Source organism: Polypterus senegalus, chromosome 13 (assembly GCF_016835505.1).
Source record: "Polypterus senegalus isolate Bchr_013 chromosome 13, ASM1683550v1, whole genome shotgun sequence".
Classification (NCBI taxonomy): Eukaryota; Metazoa; Chordata; class Cladistia; order Polypteriformes; family Polypteridae; genus Polypterus; species Polypterus senegalus.
The window spans coordinates 13,200,985-13,225,477 of record NC_053166.1 but is presented as its reverse complement, the minus strand read 5'-3'; the positions used below and the strand labels follow the sequence as shown (position 1 = coordinate 13,225,477).

The window sequence follows — 24,493 nt, the reverse complement described above, 5'->3', positions numbered from 1 at the left end:
ATTTTTAATACAGCTGGTTTTTATTTCTCCCCTCCCTACTCCCATGTCCTGGTTTGCTGTTCGTATCGGATGACTAAATGAACCACAAATCTTTGACCTCTCATATAGTTATGTCTGAGTAAGGATAAAAGCTTGCAAAAGGTAAAAAAATAAAAATCATGTTGATGTCAAAATTAAGTGCTAGTAATCTGTTGTATTGTAATCTTTTTAGTTAGCCAATTAAAGGTGTCATTGTGTTAATAATCACAAAGAGTTTTGTGCAAATAGATAGATAGATAGATAGACATATATCAAAGGCACTATATGATAGATAGATAGATAGATAGATAGATAGATAGATAGATAGATAGATAGATAGATAGATAGATAGATATGAAAGGCACTATATGATAGATAGATAGATAGATATGAAAGGCACTATATGATAGATAGATAGATAGATAGATAGATATGAAAGGCACTATATGATTGGTAGATAGATAGATAGATAGATAGATATAGGAAAGGCACTATATGATAGATAGATAAGAAAGGCACTATATAATAGATAGACAGAAACTTTGGCAAGACTATTAAAACAGATTAATTGTCCCTCCTGTAGTTAATTTTGTGCCCTTTTCAAAGAGATGAACCCTGGATCAATACAATATAGAGTTACATCTTTCATATTTTTAATACAGCTGGTTTTTATTTCTCCCCTCCCTACTCCCACGTCCTGGTGTGCTGTTCGTATCGGATGACTAAATGAACCACAAATCCAAAGCCCCCTCTCTTTGACCTCTCATATAATTATGTCTGAGTAAGGACAAGTGTCTGCAAAAAGTAAAAAAAATAAAAAATAAAAATCATGCTGATGTCAAAATTAAGTGCTAGTAATCACAAAGGGTTTTGTGCATATAGATATAGTGAGAAGTCAAGCAAAATGACACCTTTTATTGGCTAACTAAAAAGATTACAATATGCAAGCTTTTTATGCAACTCAGGCCCCTTCTTCAGGCAAGATGTGTAACCAATGCTACACAATGACGAAACGCTGAAAAATGTATTTCCAGACACACCACCCCTCCTGGCATACAGACAACCACCAAACCCGCACCCACTAATCGTCTGAATCTCCCTAAGTGAACCAACAGAAAATGGCACATCTCCCTGCCTACAGAAAAGATGTAAAACATGTGCTCCCATTTATAATACAGACCACGTGGTTCTACCACCTTGCCACACTGCCGACTAGAACATCACTTAAAGAGATCATTCTCCTGTAGATCATCTAATGTGGTCTGCCTAATTCTCTGCATGAAATGTCCTGACACTGCACTCTATGTGGGAGAAACTGGACAAACACTCTACCAGAGAATGAATGTACACGGGGTCCACATCATACGTGGCAACACAGATGTTCCTGTAGCTGCCAACGTCGACAGCCATGGACACTGTGAGAGGGACTTTAAAATCCCAGTGCTTATGGGCAACTTCAGAACACGGCAAGAGAGAAAAGAATGGGAAGTGAAACTCCAGCTAAAATTGAACACATCACAACATGGCGTAAATAGAGACAAGAGTTTTATGGCCAGATATGAGGATTGTTTGCATTTCTCTGACTGACACAGACAGCCTGACTACAGACCACATTGTATGGAAAAACTCATCAGAAACTTTAAAAGACTTTGTTGGATGGTTATCTTATCCAAAGATCTTGTCCACACATTGTTCTCCTCTCTTGATTAATGAATCTTAGCCTGAAGGAGTCTATTAATTTTTTACATTTAGGATGTCTCACTTAAAGATTTAACAATGTTGTTTCTTGTCCGTGTGTATATAAACACAGGGAACTCCAGTTTCTGTATTACCTCTTGCCTGAAGAAGGGGCCTGAGTTGCCTCAAAAGCTCGCATATTGTAATCTTTGGTTAGCCAATAAAAGGTGTCATTTTGCTTGACTTCTCACTACATTCATAATGGCTAACATGGTACAACACCCTAATACCACTGCAAATAGATAGATAAACAGATATCAAAGGCACTATATAATAGATAGATGTGAAAGGCATTATATACAGTAATAGGAAGATAGATAGATAGATAGATAGATAGATAGATAGATATGAAAGGCATTATATAATAGGAAGATAGATAGATGTGAAAGGCACTATATAATAAATCGATAGATAGATATGTGTGAAAGGTACATAATAATAATAATTCTTTACATTTATATAGGCCTTTTCTCACTACTCAGAGTGATTTCATAGTGAATGCGGAGCCACTTCAACCACGACTAATGTGTGACATCCACCTGGATGATGCAATGACAGCCATTTTTGTTCCAGTGGTGCTCACGACACATTAGCAGTTAAGTGGTAAAGGGGTGAGAGAGATGTAGCCAATTAGAGAAAGTGGGTGACTAGGGGTAGCGGGCCAGAATAACTAGGCCATGATGGTCAGTTAAGCCAGCACATTGGGATGCACCCTACTCTTTACGAAGGATGTCCAGGGATCTTTTATGACCATATAAAGTCAGGGCCTCAGTTTTACGTCTCATCCAAAGGACAGCTCCATTTTTACAGCACAGTGTTCCCCCCGTCACTGCACTGGGGCATTGGGATCCCCATTCAGACCACAGGGTTAGTGCCCCTAGCTGGCTTCACCAACACCTTTTTCCAGCAGCAGCTAAGGCTTATCCAAGTACTGGCTGGGCCTGAATGTGCCCAGCATGATAATTTTTTTTTTTTTACAGATTTGCTGAAATGTCTTCCTTCATAGATTTTGATAGATAGATCTGAAAGGCACTATATAATAGAAATGAATGGCACAATATGATATATAGGTAGATATATATGTGTGAATGGCACTATATAATCGATAGATAGGCATGTGAAAGGCACCATAATAATAGATGGTTAGGTAGATTGTTACTTCATTAGTTTGTTTCTTTGAACTAACTAACAAACAAATCAATGAATGAACTGTATTTGTCCCAAAGTGGAAATCTGGCTTTTTACAGAAGCTTAATAAAAAAGAAAACAAAACAATATAATAAATATGGTAACAAATATACAAGAATTACTGAGAAAGGAACCAAACTGGGTTGCTTGGTGGGTTGACCGGCTCTGCCTGTGTTGCGGCTCTTTACAGGTGATCTGCTCTCCCAAGCCTTTGTTTAATCAGTGAGTTACCTGTTCATTATTTAAATCCTCTTATTTTTTTAATATATAATTTTAAAATTTGTATTTTTTTATTGAATGCTTTTTTTGTTCACCTCCCTCACAGTCCCAAGAAGAAGTGTGCGATTTACTTCATGCTGCGCCATTTCAGAACATCCTGCCCAGAGTGTACATAAAAGGTAAAAATCACTTGGGGTTGTAATGGGACGGAGTTGGCATTCAATGGCAATGAAATGTCATTCATTTCAAAACTTTGTTTTTGTTTTTTTGCACCTAAATTTGGTTATAAATGTTGTCTGAAACTTGTGTTCATGTTTTTCTTGCTACCTAGAGGGAGAGCGCTTAGAAGTCAGAATGAAACGACTAGAAGCGAAGTACGCGCCGCTTCACCTGGTCCCACTTATAGAGCGTCTGGGGACGGCACAGGTAGGTCACATCCATATCAGTGTGTCTAACAGCTTTGTGACAAGTGGCATTGCCACCCTTGGGTGGTCTTAAATGATTGCGTGCTTCATGTTTGAAGTTAAATCTTCATCAAAAATGCTTCATTAGAACACACACTGAAACATTCATTCAGATGTTTTCTCCGATTCTCAACGTATGCCAGCTGCATCAGAAGTAAAGAAGGAACCTGTCTTGGGGGGCACCCCAGTCCACCATACAACAACAACAACAATTTATTTCTTGTGTAGTCCAAAATCACACAAGGGATGCCTGAATGGGCTTTAACGGACCCTGTTTTTTTGACAGCCCCCAGCCTTGACTCTCTAAGAAGATGAGAAAAAATGGACGAAATTTTGGGAAGGGCAATTCAGGGAGCAAGAGGGAGTGAGAAGGAGAGAGAGAGAGAGAGATAACCCTCCCAATTAGGTTGGGGTGTTCAATGGGTGTCATAAAAACAACACACAAAACAGGACACAAGTAGTCCTCGTCACAGAGCAAGATATCAACAGCAACAACATCATTTATTTCTACAGCACATTTTCATACAAATGGTGTAACGCAGCGTAAGTGCTTTACACGATTATGAAAGGAAAGTTTATAAAAAAAATAAAAATAGGCAATACTAAGTAACAAAGAATAAAGTAAGGTCCAATGGCCAGGAGGACAGAAAAAAATAAAAATAAAACTCCAGAGGGATGGAGAACAAATAACAAAATCTGCAGGGGTTCCGAGGTCACAAGACCACCCAGACCCACCCCAATATAAATGATCTCAATCAGTCCTCATGGCTTTCAGGCTTCACGTGGAAGAATTAGATGATGCTGGTCACGTAGACCTCTGGCCTTCAATCCAACAATGGAGGGACATCACAGTGCTTTGATCAGGTGGTGATGGCGCAGGTTGCCACCACAGAAAACCGGAAAAAGAACAGAAGAGAAAGTAGGGGGCCATGAACAAATTCATTGCATATACAGAATATCAGGGTTACACTAACATGAAGCTATGAGAAAGCCATGTTACAATAATGTGTTTTCAGCAGTTTATTAAAGTGCTCCACCGTATCAGCCTGGTCTGCTATTCCAGATTTGAGGTGCTTAACAGCAGAAGGCCGCCTGCCTCACCACTTCTTTTAAGTTTAGCTCTTGGAATTCTAAGCAGGCCCTCATTTGAAGATCTAAGGTTACAATCTGGAGTGTAAGATGTAAGACAATCTGAAATATAAGATGGAGCAGATTATTGAAGGCTTTGTAAACCATCAGCAGCATTTTAATATAGTCAATTCTAAATGGCACCGGTAACCAGTGTAGTGACGCTAAGACTGGTGTGATGTGCTCAGATTTTCTTTTCCAAGTTAAGATTCCGGCAGCTGCATTCTGCACTCGTTGCAATCGATTGATGTCTTTTTTGGGTGGTCCTGAGAGGAGTGCTTTACAGTAATGTATCCGACTGGAAACAAAAACGTTAAATAATATTTCAGCGTCTTGCAAAGTTATACGAGATCTAATGTTTGCTAAATTCCTTAAGTGAAAAAGTGCTGTCCTAGTGATCTGATTAATATGTGATTAAAAATTTAAGTTAGAGTCAATAATTACCCCTAAATTCTTTACCTCTGTTTTGACTTTTAAGCCTAATTGTTCAAGTTTATTTCGAATACCCTCACTACATCCATTTTTGCCAAGCACTAAGATTTCTGATTTCTCCTTATTTAGTCTGAGATAATGACTTCTCATCCACTCAGAAACACAAGTAAGTTATTGGGGGTCAGTAAGCCAAGAGAGTCGGGGTCATCAGGCGCTGTTGATAAATACAGTTGTGTGTCTTCAGCATAGCTCTGGTAGCTCACATTGTGCCTTTAGATAATCTGACCTCATGGAAGCATGGAGATCAAAAAGAGCAGCGGACCCCGGGGAGATCCTTGTGGAACACCATATATAGTGTCGTGGGTCTCCGAAGTATAGTTACCACAACTAACAAAGAGGTTTGTACCTGTTAAATAAGACTCGAACCAATTTAAGACATTACATAAAAAATTAAAGACAGGAGACACACAGGTAAAGGTTCGGGGAGATTTACTGTCAGTAGGTCTGAGTTATCTATCCAGACTGATACCAGGCTATAGAAGTATGAATCAGACATTAGAGACAGTGAAGCAAGGTTTGACAGACCTTTTATGGAGGTGTGGCAGGAAGTGAAGTACAGGGTGGGCCATTTATATGGATACACCTTAATAAAATGGGAATGGTTGGTGATATTAACTTCCTGTTTGTGGCACATTAGTATATGTGAGGGGGGAAACTTTTCAAGATGGGTGGTGACCATGGTGGCTATTTGGAAGTCGGCCATTTTGGATCCAACTTTTGTTTTTTCAATAGGAAGAGGGTCATGTGACACATCAAACTTATTGGGAATTTCACAAGAAAACAATGGTGTGCTTGGTTTTAACGTAACTTTATTCTTTCATGAGTTATTTACAAGTTTCTGACCACTTATAAAATGTGTTCAATGTGCTGCCCATTGTGTTGGATTGTCAATGCAACCCTCTTCTCCCACTCTTCACACACTGATAGCAACACCACAGGAGAAATGCTAGCACAGGCTTCCAGTATCCGTAGTTTCAGGTGCTGCACATCTCATATCTTCACAGCATAGACAATTGCCTTCAGATGACCCCAAAGATAAAAGTCTAAGGGGGTCAGATCGGGAGACCTTGGGGGCCATTCAACTGGCCCACGACAACCAATCCACTTTCCAGGAAACTGTTCATCTAGGAATGCTCGGACCTGACACCCATAATGTGGTGGTGCACCATCTTGCTGGAAAAACTCAGGGAACGTGCCAGCTTCAGTGCATAAAGAGGGAAACACATCATCATGTAGCAATTTCGCATATCCAGTGGCCTTGAGGTTTCCATTGATGAAGAATGGCCCCACTATCTTTGTACCCCATATACCATCAATTTTTTTGTTCCAACAGTCTTGGAGGGATCTATCCAATGTGGGTTAGTGTCAGACCAATAGCGGTGGTTTTGTTTGTTAACTTCACCATTCACATAAAAGTTTGCCTCATCATTGAACAAAATCTTCTGCGTAAACTGAGGGTCCTGTTCCAATTTTGTTTTGCCCATTCTGCAAATTCAGTGCGCCGATCTGGGTCATCCTCGTTGAGATGCTGCAGTAGCTGGAGTTTGTAAGGGTGCCATTTGTGAGTAGCTAATATCCGCCGAAGGGATGTTCGACTAATGCCACTCTCCAGTGACATGCGGCGAGTGCTACGCTGTGGGCTCTTGCTGAATGAAGCTAGGACAGCCACTGATGTTTCTTCATTAGTGACAGTTTTCATGCGTCCACATTTTGGCAAATCCAACACTGAACCAGTTTCACGAAACTTAGCAAGCAGTTTGCTAACTGTAGCATGGGAGATGGGTGGTCTCGTAGGGTGTCTTGCATTGAAATCTGCTGCAATGACCCGGTTACTGCGTTCACCAGACATCAACACAATTTCTATCCGCTCCTCCGTGTTAACCTCTGCGACATGTCAATGGCTGTAAACAAAGAGAAACTTGTAAATAACTCATGAAAGAATAAAGTTACGTTAAAACCAAGCACACCATTGTTTTTCTTGTGAAATTCCCAATAAGTTTGATGTGTCACATGACCCTCTTCCTATTGAAAAAACAAAAGTTGGATCCAAAATGGCCGACTTCCAAATGGCCACCATGGTTACCACCCATCTTGAAAAGTTTCCCCCCTCACATATACTAATGTGCCACAAACAGGAAGTTAATATCACCAACCATTCCCATTTTATTAAGGTGTATCCATATAAATGGCCCACCCTGTAGATCGAGGAAATGATGTTGAAGATGGGTGACGGAGATGACAACATAGTCAGGAGCCCGGAAATGACGGGAAGTGAAGTCATCATGGTGGGCTGGAAGAAACACCAGTTGGCAGGAACCCGGAAGTGGAGTTGTCCATAAGTGCCAAAACGGACATAACCTTGGTGGACCTCCAAAAAGTTGTTGTCTTTAATCCTCTTGTTTTTCTGCTGAATTAGGGAGAGAGGCATTAAAATCCCCTCGTTTCGTTCTGTCGCGCTTCGTCGAGCCCGTTGGCTGCCCTCTATTCGTGTATGTGTGACACCAGAGAGGCCCACCCACTGCCTAAGATGACTTACAATAATATTGTGATCAATGGTGTCAAATGCTGCACTCAAGTCTAAGAGGATGAGAACAGATAAATGGCCTCTGTCTGCGTTAACCCACAAGTCATTTACTACTTTAACGAGTGCAGTTTCTTTACTGCGATTTGTTCTAAAACCCGACTGAAATTTGTGAAGAACAGAATGTTTATTCAAGTGATCAGTTAGCTGCCTTCTCTAGATGGCTAATCTATCAAGTCCTGAACATCTGCGGTTTTTGCACATCCACACAGAGGGGGTCCTGGGACCACATACCTGCGGATAAGGTGGGCTGGCCTGTATATCTAATCTCATCAGTGACCAAATAACCAAATAAAATCTACCACGATTCAATGTTGTATAATAGTAATTGTGAAAACCTCAAGGGGATATCTGTAATGCATAATTTAGAAAGGCATTTTGAAAACAACTCAGCACAAATTTCATATTGTCACTCATAGCAGATGACTAAGGTGTGTACAAAAATTTCCGGGTCCAAAATGAGGATGATGTACAGCAAGTTGAAACTGCAGTGATGTTACGTTTAAGGCTGAGTCACACGCTAAGTCATCAGGTGTGTGATGCAAAGTTTGTCTCTTGTGTGCTGTTCATCGAGGAGAAAACAGAAAGTCGACAGGCTAAGGGCGAGTGACATCACTACGGCAGGAAGCAGGCCTGCTCGCCATTAAGCGACGGTACGTGCAGCAAAGTAGTTTCGACATGAAATCATAGTTTCCAGCATGAGATGTTGAGATTGTGTAAGCTGAGCTGATAAGCGTCTCAAATGCAAACCTGCTGAGCGGTGAGCCGAGTGTGCTGGCAGGCATGTAATGCCCACAAACCAGTTTTGTAAATCTGCAACACGATCCGCCTGTTGTATTAAAGCTCATTGGCTCTAGTAGGCTTTGTGAAGGTGGCTGTTTGATTATTTATAGATTTATAGACACATCCTCAGTGAACTCGCTGTGACTTCCATGCTTGTGCAGACGAGGATAAATTTGTTGGTCCCCTCATTGAAAAAGAGTTGTAGGCCTCCTGAAATGTGACGACATGAAAAGCCATTGATTGTCCCCTGCATGCCTTTGTTAAGGTTGCCGGTTCACATCCCGTCAATGCCAGAAGTGATTCCGCTCCGTCGGGATCTTGAGTACGGCCCTTAACCTGCAATTGCTCCGTCCTAGGTATGACATTAACCTGCATCCAAAATTAGAGACCCAAGGGCAGCCTTGCAATAGGTGACACCTCAAGCACCACACTAGTTTGAATGGAACAGTGCGAGTTTCTGTGGCTGGAGTGCCAATCCTGCCACCAATCCCTGAGTTTTCCCTTCAGATTGGCGGACCTGGAGTCACATACTTGTCTATGATTTTCTTGCCGATCTCCTCAGACAGCTCTCTCCTTTGCTTTCTCTGGTCCACGTTCAGTGTTGGGGACACACAAAGACACCAAACAGCGAGGTGACGACTTTTCTCCATTTAAATCGGCTGAATGACTGACTGCACAATTGGAGACGTGTGTGACACAAATTCAGGAAAATCACAAGTTTAAAAAAAAATCACTCCAATCCATTTATTTAGGATCTCTTCTAGGGGTACCCATAAATGTGCCCAGGTCTTTGCAGAACAGGTAGAATTGGAGTGGTGGTTCTGAGGCTAGGGCTCTGTACTGGATAAGCAGGTTAAACACTGGATAGGCAGACGTGCCATTTCAAGTGAAATTTAAGCCTTAGCCTCTCGTGGGTTGTCGTGAGTAGCACACAACAAAACAATACAAACACTTTTACAACTTCTGTCGGCCTCTTTAAAAAGATCAGCTACAGTGCAAAAGGATTCAGGCTTACAGAACGGTCAGGTTTCATTTTTTTATGTCTTGCTGCTTTTTAATTCATAGAGAAAGCTTAGAAAAAATCTAATTTATTTATTTCTTCTTTTTATTGGTAATACAATTCATTGTATGTGTGTATAAGGCATTGTGCAGTTGGCAAGGTGTACCATAAATTTTGGGCTGCCAGCTCTCTGCTTTAAATAGATACTGTAGATGTGAAAGGCACTATATAAGATAGATAGATAGATATGAAAGGCACTATATAATAGATACATGTGAAAGGCACTATATGATAGATAGATGTTTTAGAGTAGTAGGCTAGATAGACAGATAGATAGATAGATAGATAGATAGATAGATAGATAGATAGATAGATAGATAGATGGATAGATAGATAGATAGATAGATAGATGTGAAAGGCGCTATATGATAGATGTGAAAGGCACTATATGATAAATAGATAGATGTGAAAGGCACTATATAATGGATAGATTGTGTGACAGATAGGGGGCGCTATCACTCCCTTGAACCCTCAGACTATACGCCAGACACCAGGTAAAAGTCCAATAATTTGTTTTATTAACAAAATAATGTGCACAAAGCACCCTCCACTCCACAATACTCATATAAATAAACCCAATACATAATAATCAATCACAATAACCAATAATCTTCCACTCCCAGATGCCCTGCCACCTAGCTCAGTTTAACCCTGGGATCTCCCACAGTCCTTTAAATAGTCCGTGACCCGGAAGTTCTCCTAAACCCCTGTCCATGTGACTTCTTAGCACTTCCGGGTCAGATAAAAACTCCTCTACTTCAACCCGGAAGCACGTCATTCCCTTTGTCCATGTGACTCGGAAACAGTTCCGGGTTGTAGGGAAAATACTCGCTTCTCCTCCCTACAGCGCCTTCTAGTGGCCCCCAAGGTATCCAGCAGGGCTGTGGATAAAAACTCCATTGTCCATAATCCCCTGCTGGCATTCGGGGCACCTCCATGCTGCAGGGAGGGCTCCACCTGGCGACAAGGGGGTATTGGCCGGGATGACTGGCCGGCCATAGACCACAATAGATAGATATGAAAGGCACTATATGATAGATAGATATTTTAGAGTAGTATAGATAGATATTTTAGAGTAGTAGGCTAGATAGATAGATAGATGTGAAAGGCATTATATGATAGATAGATAGATAGATAGATAGATGCCTTAAGGGATGGAGTGGTTGCTGAGTGGGATGGACAGGGAGGTCACAAAAAATGTGATGCAACCCAGCCAGGTGGACTCCCAGTTCCTAATCCAGTTGGTGTGAAAGTATAATGGATGGACTGTGAGAATCTGGATGACCAGAACAGTTCATCACCCCACAATACAGTAGGTGGCAATGCTCCTCTGGCATGGTCCCAGTTTGGACACCCACAGGGTTGTATGGAACCTGGAATTTGGAAGGACAATCTTGTTGACACCAAGAGGGTGCTGCCAGGGGAAAGGCTCCCTACTTTGCAGAGTTTATGCATGACGCTGAAGTGCTTCTGCCAGGCCATGTCATGGTATCAGAAGTACTCCTGGGTCTGATATGAGAGAAGCCACCATAACTTGTGCGGGGAGTCAAAGTAAGGGGAAAACAGTCACCAGGAGGAGAGGAAGGAGATGGAGAGCACTCCATATTATCTTTGGTTGTGTTGTCTTGACTTTGCCTCTAGGAGAAGGTACTGTGTAAATAATATAAGGTCTTTATCTGAACCCATAACTGTGTCTGGCCTGATTCTGTCAAGATTTGGGCTCAGTGGTGGTCACAATAGATAGACAGCTCTTATTACTAGATGTCTACCTCAGGACATTTGCGGCATGTCATGCTGTTTCTTTATTTGATCTTGCATGACTACTGGCACTATATGATAGATATAGGGGGGATCCTTTATTAATCTCAGTATGTCTTGTTTTTGATTTTTTAAAATTCTTCTGAACTGTTGCTGTGATATCTTGCACTTGGATGTTAGAGATTGCATTGAGTAAGTAAAGCTGGAAAAAATATTGGTTTGTGTGTTTTCATTTAAGGCTGTAAGGCAAAACAAATGTGAATATTTCGAAGGGGGTGATTCTTTTCTATACCCACTGTAACTAATATTATAATACATTGTACTTAAATTTTATTGCCTAAGGTATTGAGCTCTAATGCTTCTAAATACCATTTAATTGCTTATATGTTTTATGTGCTAACTTGAGAGCTTGCCCATTACTCACCCAGGCAAAGGCCCTGGCGCTGCCCGCAGTTTGTTTCATCTTCTGTCAGTAAGACGCTCCACCCCTGCACCCTCAAAACAAAATCTACCCGCCTGCTTCCTCAGAGCGCATGATGACCTCGGCTCACAACTTCACTCACAGAAACTCAAAACAAAGCAAGTGACAAGGACAGGCAGGCAAGAGGCCTCTCTAACGAAATAAATGGTGTCCTTTTAAAGTTGTTTCAAGCCACGACTTTTCATATCTAAGAGCACTAAAACTAATAATGCAGCACATTGATCCATGATCAAAATTCTTCATCCAGGCAATGGTTGCGTAAGTAACATATTAAAAAAAATGTATCATTTTAGGATAAAGTGATTGTCTAAAGGTGTCTCCCGGGACAGCAAAAACCCAACAACAACAACATTTATTTCAATAGCACATTTTCATACAAATGATGTAGCTCAAAGTGCTTTACATGATGAAAAAAGACAAAATAAATAAGAAAATAAAATTAGGGAACACTAATTAACATAGAATAAAAGTAAGGTTTGTTGGCCAGGGAGGACAGAAAACACAAAAAAAAAAACTCCAGACGGATAGAGAAAAAAAAAAACAAAATCTGCAGGGGTTCTGAGGCCACGAGACCACCCAGCCCCCTCTAGGCATTCTACCTCACATAAATGACCTCACAATCAGTCATCATTGTATTCAGGGTTCACATGGAAGAACTTGATGATGACGGTCATGTAGACCTCTGGCCTTTAATCCATCAATGTAGGGACATCACGGTGCTTTGATCAGGTGGTGATGGCGCAGATCACCACCACAGAAAACCGGAAAAAGAACAGCAGAGAAATTAGGGGTTAGTAACTGATTTCGGAGCCACCATGAATGATAATTAAATGCATATACAGAATATCAAGATTAAACCAAAATGTAGCTATGAGAAAGCCATGTTACAATAATGAGTTTTTAGCAGTTTATTAAAGTGCTCCACCGTATTAGCCTGGCGAATTTCTATAGGTTAGCTATTCCACATTTTAGGTGCATAACGGCACCACTTCTTTTAAGTTAAGCTCTTGGAATTATAAGCAGACCCTCATTTGAAGATCTAAGTTAACGATTTGGAGTGTATCCAGACTGATACCAGGTTATAGAAGTATGAATCAGACATTAGAGACAATGAAGCAAGGTTTGACAGAACTTTTATGGAGGTATGGCAGGAAGCGAAGTAGATCGAGGAAATGATGTTGAAGATGGGTGACGGAGATGACAACATAGTCAGGAGCCCGAAATGACGGGAAGTGAAGTCATCATGGTGGGATGGAAGAAACACCAGTTGGCAGGAACCCGGAAGTGGAGTTGTCCATAAGAGCCAAAATGGACATTACCTTGGTGGACCTCCAAAAAGGTGTGGTCTTTAATCCTCTTGTTTTTCTGCTGAATTAGGGAGAGAGGCATTAAAATCCCCTTTTTTCATTCTGTCGCGCTTCGTTGAGCCCGTTGGCTGCCCTCTATTCGTGTATGTATGATCAGGTGGTGGTGGTGTAGATCCCGACCACAGAAAACCAGAAAAAGAACAGCAGAGAAAGTAGGGGTTAGTACGGATTTTGGAGCCACCATGAATGATAATGATAATTGAAAATTCAGAGCATTAAATTAAACTGAAGCTTCAAGAAAGTCACGTTAAAGTAATGTGTTTTTAGCAATTTTTTAAATTGCTCCACCGTATTAGCCTGGCTAATACAATATCTGGCCAACAATATCTGATCGACCCCTCTGCCCACGCCTTACTTCTTAGACGTCTTGACGTTTTTAAATTGTACATGATTTTCTTAAATATGAAAATGATATCTGGCCCACAGGCTACTATTTCATGATCCCAACCCAAATGGAGGTTTTCTTCCAGAGATGTTTTTCATGCTTATTCGTATCACTTAAACAAGAAGTCATGCCATTTTCTTATCAGTGGTGTTTTTCATTTTTCATTCCAGCAAATTGCTATTGCAAGAGAAGGAGACCTTCTGACCAAAGAGCGCCTTTGTTGTGGTCTGTCAATGTTTGAGGTCATCCTCACCCGGATCCGCAGCTACCTCCAGGACGCAGTGTGGAGGGGACCACCACCGACCAATGGGGTGATGCATGTGGACGAGTGCTTGGAATTTCATCGCCTCTGGAGCGCCATGCAGTTTGTTTATTGCATCCCGGTGGGGACGAACGAGTTTACAGCTGAGTGAGTCTTGGATTTTATTCAAGGTTGTGGTTCTTAAAAAAAATCTGTTTCAGCCTGGACATAAGTGGTAACTTGTTTAAAGATAACTTGCACGATAATACTGGACAACTGAGAATATGTAGTGTGGACACCAGGGGACGCTCCAGCTCCCCAAACACCAAACACAAGTAGGCTTGGGACACAAGTTAGAAGCCAAAGAGTCTTTCATTTGTGGGAAACTCTTCAAACCAAGCATTTCCCACCACCACAGCCCCAAGTATATGCAATCAGCACAATAAGCACAATAAAGCAACAATACTTTGTCTTCTCTCTCTCTGTCTCTGTCTTGGTCACTGTCCCCTCCACACGTCCACGGAAGCTTTGTCCATCTCCTTGATGCAAGGTAGACAGCCCCTTTTATTTTAGCTGCCCAGGAAGTGCTCCCCATCTTCCACACACGTGGTCTGTCAGCACTTCTGGGTGAGGCAGAAGCCCCATGATATAAGGACTCCCCAGTCCTGTAGCTCCCCCCACAAGACCCCAACAGGGCTGTCCCCTTGGACTACAATACCCAGCATGTCCTGCAGGTACCCATGTGGGAATCTGAGCCTGCTGTCTAGCATCCTGGGAGAGATAAATCCCTGGGTAAGCTGTCTCCCCCTGTCCTTCCCTCTTAAGGGTGTCCTGGTTAGGTAAGGACACTGGCCGTCCATCACAGTAGACTAACATAATGGTTACCACAGCTGGCTCTCTGTAGAGTCCGAATGTTCTGCCCATGTCATTTAGTGTTTCTTTCAGTTAAGATGACATTCAAGTTTGTCATTGCACATAATGCAAGTACTATGACACTAAAATACAATTCTCCCATCAACCCTGAATACTAATAGTAGTAGGTGCAATCTAAGCGTACAGGTACTGTATGAATATGAATAGTACAGTATAGATAACGAACAAAACAGAATGCGTTCGATTAATGAAAGACCAGAGGTGAATAACAGTAGTCATGCAAGATCAAATAAAGAAACAGCATGACATGCCGCAAATGTCCTGAGGTAGACATCTAGTAATAAGAGCTGTCTATCTATTGTGACCACCACTGAGCCCAAATCTTGACAGAATCAGGCCAGACACAGTTATGGGTTCAGATAAAGACCTTATATTATTTACACAGTACCTTCTCCTAGAGGCAAAGTCAAGACAACACAACCAAAGATAATATGGAGTGCTCTCCATCTCCTTCCTCTCCTCCTGGTGACTGTTTTCCCCTTACTTTGACTCCCGCACAAGTTATGGTGGCTTTTCTCATATCAGACCCAGGAGTACTTCTGATACCATGACATGGCCTGGCAGAAGCACTTCAGCGTCATGCATAAACTCTGCAAAGTAGGGAGCCTTTCCCCTGGCAGCACCCTCTTGGTGTCAACAAGATTGTCCTTCCAAATTCCAGGTTCCATACAACCCTGTGGGTGTCCAAACTGGGACCATGCTAGAGGAGCATTATTGTGGGGTGGTGAACTGTTCTGGTCATCCAGATTCTCACAGTCCATCCATTATACTTTCACACCAATTGGATTAGGAACTGGGAGTCCACCTGGCTGGGTTGCATCACATTTGTTGTGATCTCCCTGTCCATCCCACTCAGCAACCACTCCATCCCTTAGTATCTATCTATCTATCTATCTATCTATCTATCTATCTATCTATCTATCTATCTATCTATCTATCTATCTATCTATCTATCTATCTATCTATCTATCTATCTATCTATCTATCTATCTATCTATCGTGGAAGACAGTTGTTGATACTAATCCCCAGACACAAGTGACATGCACCCACTTACAAAATTCAATTATAATAGGTTGTATTCCTTCAAGTACTTTCTATACAACAGAGAATGTAAATGGACGGTGAATCCTTTCTTTTTTTATTTTCTCTCTTCCCTACTCCTCTTCCTCTTACAAGTGTTGACTCCTTGAAGCAAAACTGAGGAGCTCCCTTTAAACCAGATCCCAGGAGTGTCTGCCTAAAGTCTAATGGAAGCACAGGCTGAAGTTTTTAGAATGCATCTCCCCATGGCAAGCAACAGAGGAGCACCCTGGGAGTACCCTTCCCAGCATGCTTGTGGGATGGAAAAAGGGGGGCAGCAACAAAAGAATGCTGCCTTCTAGTACATCAGAGAAGCATAGGGTCTGGGATAGGTACTCCCGCGATCCCTTCAACCTTCTCACCTCTCTGTCAGGGGATCAATTCTCAACCTGGTTTGGATGCCAATCCACTGTTGTCCTTCCACCCCATGCCTGTTCTCCTGCTGGTCACCACTCTTAACATCGGCCAGTTCTGATGAGGTTCCTCACACCATCACCCTCTGCTTCCTGTGTCTGAGCCAATTCTGCTCTCACCTAAAAAACATCACCCTGAACTGCCACTTCTTTTAATTTGATGCCCAACCTCTCATGTGGCACCTTATCAAATACTTTCTGAAACACACCCTGTTAACTTCAAATGCATGTTTTGCTGTTCATATTTTCACAAGTATAGCTGCCAGTTCTTTCAAACTCGCATCGACACCCAGGCTGTTGTTGTAATGCTGAACAGCAGAGAGCACACACGGCCCCTGCGACAACGTATCGCTCACATTTACCATTCATCCATTGATGCCGTCGAAAGCCAACGTATAATCTGATGTTACAGAAAGTTTTTTTTTTGCCTTGCAGCAGGTTATTTCTATTTTTAAAAACAGGTAATGTGGACTCTGCACACGTGACACACATTTGTATGTCTAATAGGGATTTTTTTGGAGGCTTTTCGACTGTAAGGAGGTTCATTGTAATCAGCAGCTTGCTGTCTGTCAGACCAGGTTAACAAGAGCACCTCTGGTCTTTGTAGCTCAAAATCCCCGCCCCCTACTTTGAGCTCCGCCTTTGAGGCATTGGATTGGTTTAGAAATGTGGCATTCAGTGAGTCGTCTAATTGTTCCCACCCACTTTTAAGCTCACGGTTGTCTCCAGACATATTGAACATATTATACGTCTGGCTTCAGTGAGAGTACTGTGACCCTGAATTGGATTTACCCAAAGATGGCTGTAAAATTATGGGTATATTTTGTTAGCATTACGTATTTTACCCCAAGAAAATGCTGCATTTCTAAGTGCTACCCCTGTGCTCGCTTGCTTTGTGACAGTAAGCCAGTTGCTCATTCCTATGCTTCTCCTTATTACTATGCCTTCTGCATCAAAAGAACAAAAGACAGTCCATTGTAGTCATTAAAATGAAATGAATTCATCTTTAACAGAGGCAACTGTGAACCAAAAGTTTATGTGTTGTGAATTTGTGTGCATGCGGAATTTGCAGATGCTTTTTAAAAAATTGATGGCAGTAAACTGAAAATGACCCTCATTTCAGATCCTTAAGTGACAAGGACTTGACGTTGTGTCACTGGTATGTGATCGTTGTCATTGATCTGTGCTGTTTTGCCTTACAGACAGTGCTTCGGAGATGGGCTCAACTGGGCCGGTTGCTCGATAATTGTGTTACTAGGACAGCAACGACGATTTGACCTCTTCGACTTCTGTTACCACCTTCTCAAAGTGCAACGGCAAGATGGAAAAGACGAAATCATCAAAAATGTGGTACGTAGTTCAGTGGGATTCGTGTCTGCAATGTTTATTTTATAGTCTTCAATTTTCCTTCCTCCAGTTTCCTTGTCACTGCCTTTTAAGGAAAAGGTGTCGCGTCAGTTGTTACAAAAAAAAAACATTCGGTGCAACACGAGATGCAGTCCATCGCAGGCCCCGCTCATGCACACCAGTCTGAAGTCGCCATTTCATTGGACCAAGTACTGTTGTTGGAGCAGCTTACTGAGTGGTACTGCCCATCTCGCAGATTGTGCATCCTGGTCACAGCTTCCAATCTTATCCACTGTAGCTTGTAAATCCTTCAGAAGCTCTCTTGGTGGCTTCCCTCACATGGTCGTCTTCAGTTTTTGCATTTTGCGGGTAGCTCAGCCCCACTCCTTCCATTTTGTGGACAACTCGGCCCCACTCTTACCATTTTTTAATGACTGATTGTAGTACTAGGGTGTTGTACCGCGTTAGCCATTATGAATGGAGAGAAAAGCCAAGCAAGATGACACCTTTTATTGGCTAATTACCTCTTGCCTGAAGAAGGGGCCTGAGTTGCATCGAAAGCTTGCATATTGTAATCTTTTTAGTTAGCCAATAAAAGGTGTCATTTTGCTTGGCTTTTCTCTTAATGACTAATTGAATTGGATATTCAGTGACTTAGGGATTCTCTTGCCTCCATCCCCTGACTTGTGCTTTCCATGAAGCTGCGTGGGATGTTTGTCTGTCTTCATTGTTCTTCACCAGACAGGTGATCTCCATTGAACTAATTCTGCAGCGTGCGGTATCAGTGATGGCTTTGCGGATAACAATCCTGTTTTCTTTGGCGACTTTCAGGCCCTTTATTTTTGATTTCTCAGGTCCCAAATCTTTTGCATCGTATCCCAGTCCTTTGATTTTTCTTCTCCTTTGGGCTTTGTTGATAGATCTGCTGACTCCCTGTTTTGACCTCAGCTAGTTTTTTGATTTTGCACGCCTCTTGGTTATTAGGGTTGAATTCTTCCTCATTTTCTGGTGCACTTTCCCTAGTACGCTAGAATCCCTGAAGCCTTATGAAAATATTCGTAATCCCGGGCCACCTTAAATTCCTTCGCAACTCCTCACCAGCGTCTTTGTTTTGCAAATATGTCAATCGGCACAGGCAGCAGACAGCCTGCTATCGCATCTCGCACTGATGGAGCTGAAGTCAAGTCCGACGCAAAATTCTCTGAGTTCAAGTCTGTTTGTCAGGGAATGAGGTGCCTGGGGTTGTATTGGGTAAATAATCTCAGACTTGAAGGTGCTGATCCTTGTAATAAGTTTATATGTTTAATATGTCACTGTGCTCTGTACAAAAAATATTTTTATAAATTTTTTTTTCTCGGTGGCACAGTGGCACAGTGGGTAGCGCTGCTGACTCGCAGTTAGGAGACCCGGGTTTGCTTCCCGGGTCCTCCCTGCGTGGAGTTTGCATGTTGTCCCCATGTCTGCGTGGGTTTCCTCTCACAGTCCAAAGACATGCAGGTTAGATGGATTGGCGATTCTAAATTGTCCCTGGTGTGTTGGGTGTGTGTGTGCGCGCCCTGTGGTGGGCTGGCACCCTGCCTGGGGTTTGTTTCCTGCCTTGCGCCCTGTGTTGGGTGGGATTGGCTCCAACGGACCCCCATGGCCCTGTAGTTGGGATATAGCGGGTTGGATAATGGATGGATTGATAATAGCAGAGTGCTAAATACAGGGAAGACATGGGATTCGAACCTATTACCTTGATGTAGCTAACTGATAGCTTATCCACTGTGCCATCTGCTTGTCTATCATTTTCTTTCTGCTCTCCTCAGACAACTCTCTGCTTTTGCTTTCTCTGGTCCGCATTCAGTGTGGGACACACGATGACACCAAACAGCAGAGTGACGACTTTTCTCCGTTTAAGTCGGCTGAATGACTTTACTGCACGATTGGAGACGTGTGTGATACGAATCCAAGAAAGCGGCAAGTTTGAAAAATCACTCAAATCCACTTATTTAGGGTCTTTTCTAAAGGTCCCAACAAGTAACATCCAGGCCATTTTAGAATATCTTTGTAGAAGAAGCCACACTTGATCTTTTGACGTACTTTGCTTTGCTTTACTCGATGACATCTCAAAGGCATGCAGGTTGTAAGAAGCAAGGACAGAGGCGGTCGGTGTTTTTGGGGCGCCCCGAGGCAAATCCCGTGTTGTTGAATATACAGGGAGATTCTAATGGGCGGGGCCTCAAGATATGATGGGTTACTCACATAATAATACAAATCACACAAGAAATGCCGCAATGGGCTTTAACAGGCCCTGCCTTTTTACAGCCCCCCAGCCTTGACTCTCTAAATTAACAAAAAAAAAACCCTTGTGGGGAAAACAATGGAAGAAACCTCGGGAAAGGCAGTTCAAAGAGAGACCCCTTTTCAGGTAGGTTGGGGTGTGCAGCAGGTGTCAAAAAGAAGGGGGTCAGTACAACACAATACAATACACAGAACAGAACACAAGTAATCCTCAATACAATACAATACAATAGTGGAACAGAAATATTACAAGTACAGAGCAGAAGATGATATCCCATAATACGATTTGGATTTGTTCAAACTGGGCCATCAAGCTGCCTCCCCCCATTGGCTATTGCACAGCTGGGATAGTGCTGAGCCAACTAATCCAATGAAAGGACCCCTCTACCCCATGATTCCTGTGATCTACCATCAGAGGTGACTTTATCTTAGGCAAGCAAAAGAACTTGGCAGGTGGGCCGTGGCACCAAGTGCCACATTTGAGTACCAAGAAGAGAAACAGAATAGGTGAGGGTTAGTAACAAATTCTAACTCTCATATTACTTTTGTTTTAGTGCTAATGACTAACAACAGAGATGCAGTCTGTACAGTTAATCAGCAGCTCTAGTCAGGGTGTCCTAAACTGAAGTTGTGAGTCTTCAGCCGAGCTGAGACCGAAGGGGCATCTCTTATAGTGGCAAGCAGACCATTGCACAGTTTAGGGGCCCTGTAACTAAAAGCTCGACCTCCCACTGTTATTTTATTAATCCTTGGAATCCTAAGCAGACCGGCATCTTGAGATCTCAACACGCGCGCTCTGGTTTGTAAGTCATGATAAGTTCAGACAAGTAAGCCGGACCTTTGCCGTTTAAGGCTTTATATGTTAAAAGGAGGAAGCGACAGAAACAAAATAAATAAATATATTTATCATACCTATAATAATATCATACCTTGATAGATGTGTAAACGATCCGCTCACATTCGGTATTGGAAACGGTCACCTTCTTCTTGCAAACACACATCGATACGCCACTCCATATTGCCAAACGGGTTATCCACATGTAAGCGTCGTAGGGGTGTAGGGCTGCAGTTTCCTCTTGAGTGTTTCGCTGTAATTGTTCCAGTGTATGGGGCTTGTTTTTGTACACTTTTCCTTTCAGCGCTCACCAAAGGAAGAAAGAGAAAATAAACATTGTCGTGCTTCCCACGTGAATATAAACAGGTTCCGGGTCTCACAGTGTCACAAGTGCTCGGATCTGTTGAAGGCCTAAAACTGTCCTGACTGCAGCTGGACACTTTTCCAAATGTGGCCCTTGCGCCAAGTTCACTTCCACCCTTTACTAACCGATTGGTGTGTTTCTAAATCTATAAATCGGCAAACAGCCACATTCACGAAGCCTTGTAGTGCTTTAACTCAACAAGGGAGATTGCGTAGGTGAAAACATCCAAAGGAGGTGAACGCTCTTTACAGACAACTGTAGCAGCTCCTTCTTTTCATTTTCCTTGCATTTGATTCCCTGAATTATTCGGACATTGATTCTGTTTATTTATGTCATTTTTCTGTTTCCTTTTCAGCCACTGAAGAAGATGGCAGACAGGATCAGAAAGTACCAAATTTTAAACAATGAGATCTTTGCCATCCTGAACAAGTACATGAAAGCGGTGGAGACGGACAGCTCGACGGTGGAGCATGTGCGCTGCTTCCAGCCTCCGATTCACCAGTCGCTGGCCACCACCTGCTGAGACGTGGCACCGAGCACCCAGCGCTCCTGTGGATCATCGACTGACTGCACCGGGTTTTTCTGAAAGCTGGCATCGGAGTTCTGCATTTGCCCTGCGCACACCGGCTGATGACGTGGGCCTGTTTGCCTTGCGTGGTCGATCAAGATGTTTAGTTTGAATTACGCATGCACCTGTTAAATACATTCCAAAAGTTTACACTGGATCTGGAGGCGGTGGGCAAAAATCCGGCATAAAAAGCCAACGCTAAGTCACTTCTTTGGTTTGGATGTTACCTGCTGGTGGGCCTGCAGTTGATTCATGGTAAAGTCTGTTCATTCCTAAGTTGACTCGTGCACCGCCTCGTTTCTTTACCCCCACATTGACTCGAGTTTACTCGATGTAAACGAGCTTCGATGATGTTATCAACTACTCCACCATTTCAAAGTCTTTTGTTGTAAGACAAGCATTATAGGAGAACGCAAGCACCTTGTCTTTCCCGCTCTGCACTCGTCTCATGCTGCCTTAAAAATGCCTTTAGCAGCCAGTTTTCTGTATACAGACGGGTGTCGGTTAGCGTAGGGTTTGGCATTTATGTGCAGTAAAAAATGTTTCCGCTTTCCTGAAAATATGCAGGTGAGAATTAAAACGTAGTCTTAGATGTATGTTGAAATGTGAAAACTGATGTTACCTTGAGCTGGGATAGTCACCTAATTCGACTGAGAGCGATTTTCATTTTTAAAATTACGGTTAGGTGTCTACCGGTCTGTGCAATTCTTACATTTGCACGTCTCCCACACACTCGTGTACCACACATGAGAGACAAGAATTTAAAACTGCACACCCTGCCCACAGCATGCTCTCCCATGGAGATGGCGGCAGCGGCTTTCTTCTGTCAACCTTGATGGAAAGATTATTGTCTTGGAAGGATCAGAAGGTAAGAAAACTCTCTGTTGCTGATGGTGGTATCAATAGCACATTTAATGATGGAGGCCAGTCAACAAGGACTACAACAGGGAGACCGAGGGGTGGTCTGGTGATGCAGAGTCAATTTCTGCCAGGTGCCCGCTGAGTGACCGTGCTAATGTGAGATTGAAGACCATTTTCTCAATGGTTGGACGCGTCTTTGAGTTCACCCTGTGACATTTGGCTTTGTTTCCTGCCCTCCACCCTGGTACTGGTGGGCCAGACACTCTAAATTGGCAATGCCTGTGCATTTATGTGTCACAGTGGGCTTTGCTTCCAAGTTCTCCAGTTTCTTTCTACATCCCAAAGACAATTGGAGTGACTTGACGCCTGCTCGGTGTGAATTGAACTGGTGTCCTGGTTCCTGTGGCATTGCCATCAGCTTGTGCTTCCGCTCCGTTTAACTCTCTACTGATAATAATCGTAGAAAACTGATGTATCGATCGTTCACACTGCTTTTCTCCCACATTTAAATTTTTAGATGGCTAACTTTGCACGAGGCAGGGCGGCGTAGTGAGGTTGTGGGATCAGATCCCACTACTGACACCAGTGTGTGATCGTGTGCAAATCACTTGACCTGCCTATGCTCCCACTGCAAAAACAAAAGAAATGGAACCAGTCGTATCTCAGATGTCGTAACTCTTCTTGGATAAAGGCATCAGCCCGATAAATGATCATAAATCAATGTAACATCTTTAAAGGCTTAATGTTTAAATGAACCCTTCCTCCATTTTGTAACTCACTTGCAGCATTGCAGGGTTGATGAGAGGTTTATCCAGTACTTGGTGGGCCACCAGAATGGCAGAAGGCTTGCAGACCCCAACCCAATGTAAAGTCACCACAAACGTTAGATGAAGTAAAAAACTGAAGGTACCTGGATGAACCCCCTGACACACACACACACACATACACACACAGGGAGAACATTCAAGCTGTACATCCTTAGTGAGCAGGCTGGGAACTGAACCAGTGTCCTCGAGCTGTCAGGCAGCAGCAGTCACCTCTGTACCCCGTGTCACCCCCATTGACATATCCAGCGGCTCAAAATCAGCAGGTCACCGGGTGCCAGTCTATCACAGGGTGAACACACAGCCACACACCAAAAACACACTAGGGCCAATTTAGCAGGGAAGACCTGGGACACAAACCCTGGGCTTGTAGTTTTAAGGCAGAAGTGTATGTACTGTATATATGTATATATATATATATATATATATATATATATATATATATATATATATATATATATATATATATATATATACTGTGTAGGTATATAGGTATAGGTATATATATATATGGGCAGTACAGTGGCGCAGTGGTAGGTTTGCTTCCCGGGTCCTCCCTACATGGAGTTTGCATGTTCTCTCCCCGTGTCTGCGTCGATTTCCTCCCACAGTCCAAAGACATGCAGAAAAGGTGGATTGGCGATCCTAAATTGGCCCTAGTGTGTGTGTCCTGCGGTGGGTTGACGCCTTGCCATGGATTGGTTCCTGCCTTGTGCCCTGTGTTGGCTGCCTGGGATTTGACCCTGTGTTTGGATTCAGCAGGTTGGAAAATGGATGGATGGATGAATATATATACAGTATATAGATATATATATAGTCACAAAAGCAGACACCACAGACATCAAAAAAGGTTTGGGGCAGCCACTTGTATTTTGTGCCTTGGCTGCAAATGGGTTAAATTGGTTGTGAGGTTTGAGTCCAAAACAGAACTGATTGTAAAATGAAAAGATGGCGGCTTTAAAGCCCGAGACAGGAAATGATGTCATTGGGTGCCGATACCGGACGTGATGTCATCACTGGCGCCGGGACCTACTGAGATTTCCTGTGGATGGTCTACAGAAGATTGAGACAGAGAGTTGGTG

The 24,493-nt window shown here is 42.7% G+C and overlaps 1 protein-coding gene across 1 annotated transcript in view; it reads left to right on the top strand.

Moving 5' to 3' along the window:
• Positions 1–23,871, top strand: part of cyfip2 (cytoplasmic FMR1 interacting protein 2) — a 223,132-nt gene extending 199,261 nt beyond the window's left edge. Inside the window, exons 27-31 of the mRNA XM_039774596.1 lie at positions 3,269–3,341; positions 3,494–3,588; positions 13,832–14,070; positions 17,532–17,679; positions 21,514–23,871. Coding sequence (XP_039630530.1) covers positions 3,269–3,341; positions 3,494–3,588; positions 13,832–14,070; positions 17,532–17,679; positions 21,514–21,681 — 723 coding nt within the window. The 3' untranslated portion in view covers positions 21,682–23,871. The remainder of the gene's footprint in view (positions 1–3,268; positions 3,342–3,493; positions 3,589–13,831; positions 14,071–17,531; positions 17,680–21,513) is intronic.
• Positions 23,872–24,493: the final 622 nt, after the last annotated feature.